Consider the following 4,852-nt stretch of genomic DNA (forward strand, 5'->3'; position numbering starts at 1 on the left):
GTTTACTTGGTTTCACTTCCACCAATTGTCATCATCATCATCGTCATTAAAAAAATTAATTGGTGGATTTTTTTATTTTTTTTTACAACTTGCACTATTTTTTAAATTTCCCTTCAATAAAAGCGTTCTTGTTCTACGAGGAACAGTGACGCTATCTGGTGTTGGAAGATGGAATTGCAAGTGGAACTGCAGTTTGGATGATCATGATGACTGTTGATGAAATTCGTCAATGATAACAAACTGAAAACTTTCTGATTCGACGTTTGCACTTGTATTTCTATTAGTAACGCTACTTTGGCATCGAGAGAACCTTACAGGGAAGAGGTCTTTCTGATTTGGATTATGTTTTCAAAATGGTGTCGTGTTTGTCTCTATAGGATTGCGACGTGACCAAGTTGTCCTCGCACCACTCCTACAAAGGCGCAAGCGTCGCCTCCTCTCAGCTGCAGCTCGGCGCCATGGAGACGCTGTCGCTCCGTGCCTCCGAACCCCTTCCGCAAAAACTCTTGGCGCACTTGGCAGAAGGGGGGAGGGCAGACCTGCGGTTCAGGCTTTCCGGGGCGGGGATTGCCTACTATGCTCCGGGGCCAGAAACATCAGTCTGAAGCCCAAACCTTAGGGTGAGCGTTTGCAGAATGTAGTCTCATGGGATGTGTGGGTGAGAATTTATACAACACACAAAGCTCACCGTGTGCACTTCTGGGCTCGTGAATACCCGTTCATTGACAGTATTGTCCAAACATCTCATGTTCATTCTTTTGCTTTTCTGACGGCATTGTCAAAGAACAATTGGAAGTTACAGTCCAGCCTATTTGTACAATGACGTCTTCATATTATTTTGTGTCAAAATCTCTAAGTATATACTGTATGTGTATGTTCACTATGTGGTCTGGCCAGGTAAGGGCTGTCGTCCAGCTCGGCCCTTTAGGTGTGTATGTATGTATGCCTGCGTGCATGAAGATGCCTGCACTGTTTGTTTTCTACGTGACACACCTTTGCCTTACAGGTAAACCACACAGCAGCAGGCTAGGAGCCAAAGGTGTTAAAAAAAAGAGAGGAAATGGCGTATTATTACAAAGCCTTACACACACATTAACCAATCCCGCTCTCTCGCCACACACACCTCATCCTACTGGGACAGGAAAAAATAAGAGAGAAGGCAGTATTGTCGCCACCCAGCCTTAATTCAATACATGCCCGCTTACGGTAGTTTTTATGGGACACCTATTCACGATTCCATCTGGCCTCTGTGTCCTTGCGTCTCTCAACTCTCTGCATGGTGATGTGTACCCGGGGCCGAATTTTTTTCTTGTACCGTGTCGGTCACGTGGCACTGAGGAGTATGAGGGCTACACCGAAAAGTTCCACAGAAAATAACAACAATCATGTGACGAGAATCAAATCATATCATTGCAAAAAAATCAATAAATACAGCGGAACCTCTCTTTTCAAATGACCAAGTTTATGAAAAATTCAGTTTATGAAAAAAAAATTACGTAAACAAAAATAAGCACTTCCTTTGGTTTAGTAACAGTCTTTTGCATGCTCGTGGGACGCTCAGACCTCGACAAACCTGCATTGCATTGTGGGAATTGCCATTTAGTGCTAGCAATCACCACACCGCTCATGTTACGACTTTTTGGGTGTACGATTACAACCCTTTTTAAGTCATAAAGTAAAGTTATGACTCCTTGTCTCCTTTTTTTTCCATAAAGAAACTTACTTTTGTAATACTACCACTTAATGATCATAAAATCCTGACTTTTTTCCGTGTTGCTGTGGCCCCAATACTCCTTCGTAGCACCTTGACGATTATACATGCTCTTAAAGTGACCGTCTTTTATTTCCGAAATGATTTCGCGCTCTTTGTATGTTATGCAAAAACTAATGTCGGGTCTGAAAGATGGCCAAGTACGTGTTCCTCTTGTTCCCCTGTCTTGTTGGCCGTCACAACTCATGAATGGATGTACAGTAACTTGACACTTGACGGTGTATATCGTACTCAGCAGGAAGACTTGAATAGGCGACATCACAATCAACCCAACAGAATGTCAAACCGATTTGTCCTTTATGTTATCCAGCTGACGAATGTAGCTTATTCCGGTTCAATCTCTTTTGCTTCTCAAGAACACAGTTCATTTTTTATATGCATCACCATCTACCAACGGGTATCGATTTAATACACACACACACACACGTGCACACACAGTAGTTCTTATTGGAAAGATTTGATACAAGCTGAGACACACATAGTCTGTTTTGATTTTGGGACTCAACACCCTGACCTCATTGACACTCACTGTGCTGTTGCCATATTGTATCCAGTATTTGACATGCTCCTCTGCTTAAATATTGGGATCATAATTTTGGATACCCAGTCAGGATCTGGTTGTACGCCACACGTTCACGTTTTGTGATTTATTTTTAAAATTGCGTTTGGAGGTTTCAACGTGTGCCAAAAACTCTTTTCACCTTCGGTTGTTGCAACTTTATAACCTTTTTTTTTTTTTTCTCAAAGGGTGGATGAAACTGTAATTTACCCGCTGTAACTAATTTGTGCTCTCATCTACTTGCCCTTTGGAAAGCATGAAAAAAAAACCTATTGTCTGCGGCTACATTGTCGATGTCTACAATCCATTTCTACTACTTTCTTTGTATTCAAAGGGCAACGTTTTTTTTTAAATTTTAACTTCCACTTCAACATTTAATTGTTCTTTCATGAACGTTTGTCATGAAGTTCATAAAGAAAAATCCAAACGAGGTCCAGTAGGGTACATTGCTATCATCTACAATGAATTTCTCCTTTATTTTTGGACATTTGAGGAATAGTAGTTATATATTTTCACTTCCAGTTCCACTAACATTGTGCTTTCATCCCCTTGCGAATTTGAAAGCATGAAGAAGAAAAAAAAAAAATCCATGACCCGGTGCGAAACATTGTTCGTGTACAGTAATCTATATTTCAAATTTCTTTCATTACTTTTCACTAATATGGTGTTCCAGTGTTGTCGATTAGGATGTTTTGTGCATGTTTCCTTTGCTAGTTTTGTATATCCCTGAAAGAAGATTCTATTTTAACTGTTCGAATGTGGATTCAAGTTTACCAAAAGGTTCAGTCGAGATTTATCAGTACACACACTGCACTTTGTGGTACAGATCTGTGTTCACCCAAAAATGATCTGTTGTACATCAGCTCCGGGCATGGGGGGTTTATACTGTTAGACTCCCTCACAAGTTATTTTTCTAAGACGATTGTAGTGGGTGAAGTGACCAAATAACTTGAAAATGGAACAAACAGGCCTCCGTCTCAAATGGTTGTTTCTCACCAGCCTATTTCTTGAATGTCAAGGCCGCTTCTTCTGAAGTCCATCAGCACAAGCGCAGCAGGCATTCAAAATGCTGACATCTCCGTGCATGACAAAGGTGTGCCAGAGGTGGGTGGATGTGCGCGCCTGTGTGCGTGTGCGTGCGGCAGCACACCCTTCCGTGCAGCACTGTTTGTATTATTATATATAACAGGTTTTCAGACGTTTTTCTTAAAAAAGAAGAAAAAAGGTTTTTGGTTTTCCTCTTAACTACTTTGCAAGCCCGTCTGTAGCAAATGAGGGATTTTGCTTGGAATAAAGATATGGTTGACACTTCTGACTTTTTTTGTTGTTGTTATTATTAATTCTGGTGGATTTAAGTTGACTTCTCTTTATTGTAGTCTCAGTACCTACCAACATCTGGTTGGAATCCGTCCATTTTCAACACGACTCATTCTGAACCAAAAATGTGCTTGTTGATTTGCAAATTTGACACAATAAATATGACTTGCCTAAAAAAAGTTTGCCAACATGTTTATAATCTAAATACAGTTTGCCGAAACGTCCCAAATGTATTTTCATTTACCTTAAAAAAAACACCATATCCCGTGTCTATGGTGACGTCATTATACACGCGACTGAACGTGTTTACTTTGCGATGCAATCGAAGGAAGTTTTCGAATACCAACTAAATGTTTAAATTCAGCAACAAAAAAAAAAAACGCAGAAGAAAAGCATCCACCACAGAAAAACATCGCAAAAAAGTGTGCTCAAGTATGTATGTATCTTTTCGACTGCCATTAAGATGGTTTACTTAGTCCTGTCTACCCATTGTTTCATCAATGTATTGACATTGCATAGCACTCATGTAATCGGCAAAATAGGGTAAAGTGCAAATCTCGAGTAATTGTGTCAACTAAGCTATCATTTCTTTCAATTAAGCTATCGATTCAGGGTGTCCCCCGCCTACTGCCCGAAGACAGCTGGGATAGGCTCCAGCACCCCCCGCGACCCTAGTGAGGATCAAGCGGTTCGGAAAATGGATGGATGGATGGATATTGACACCGTATCATCGTTTTTATCGGTGTTGGCTTAGTTCTTGGTTGATGTAACGATGCAAGTGCATATTTTGCACACAAGATGTCACTATTGGATCACAGGTGTGTGTGAGACTGCAGCGGACCTCTGCTTCTCCTCCCCCAACCATTGTCTGCACTGGTTTGCAGCATCGCGCGAGTCACTGATGTGCGAACGAGGCTGCATCATCATCCTGCTTCAGCTCCTCCCAATCTTCTCCCACATCCTTCCTTTCCCCACCCCACCCCTGGCCGAGGACGGGTCCCGGCAGCCCAGGCTGTGTGACGCGGCATCAGCATCGCTCAAGCATCCGAGGCCTCCGTCATCACCCGTGACATACACTTCATACACGCCCTCGGCATCCATGTTTCATACAAGACCGCTACCAGGAATACACATCACTGGTTAGACCCTTCTGATTCCCCTGCATCCCCTTCTCCTTCCCATCACCATCCCCCACGCCCCAAAAC

General features: G+C 42.1%; 1 protein-coding gene across 6 annotated transcripts in view; it reads left to right on the forward strand.

Annotated features, from left to right (window-relative positions):
* The window catches only part of LOC147198278 (phospholipid-transporting ATPase IH-like), a 34,528-nt gene extending 30,890 nt beyond the window's left edge, over positions 1-3,638 (forward strand). For 4 of the 6 annotated variants that reach the window (XM_086123160.1, XM_086123161.1, XM_086123164.1 and 1 more), the window contains one exon: positions 378-3,638. In XM_086123160.1, coding sequence (XP_085979286.1) covers positions 378-605 — 228 coding nt within the window. In that variant the 3' untranslated portion in view covers positions 606-3,638. The remainder of the gene's footprint in view (positions 1-377) is intronic. The other 2 variants (XM_086123162.1, XM_086123163.1) reach the window with 1 other exon arrangement.
* Positions 3,639-4,852: the final 1,214 nt, after the last annotated feature.

The sequence above is a fragment of the Hippocampus guttulatus genome, chromosome 11, assembly GCF_054856545.1.
Source record: "Hippocampus guttulatus isolate MCC_2025c chromosome 11, RoL_Hgut_1.0, whole genome shotgun sequence".
Classification (NCBI taxonomy): domain Eukaryota; kingdom Metazoa; phylum Chordata; class Actinopteri; order Syngnathiformes; family Syngnathidae; genus Hippocampus; species Hippocampus guttulatus.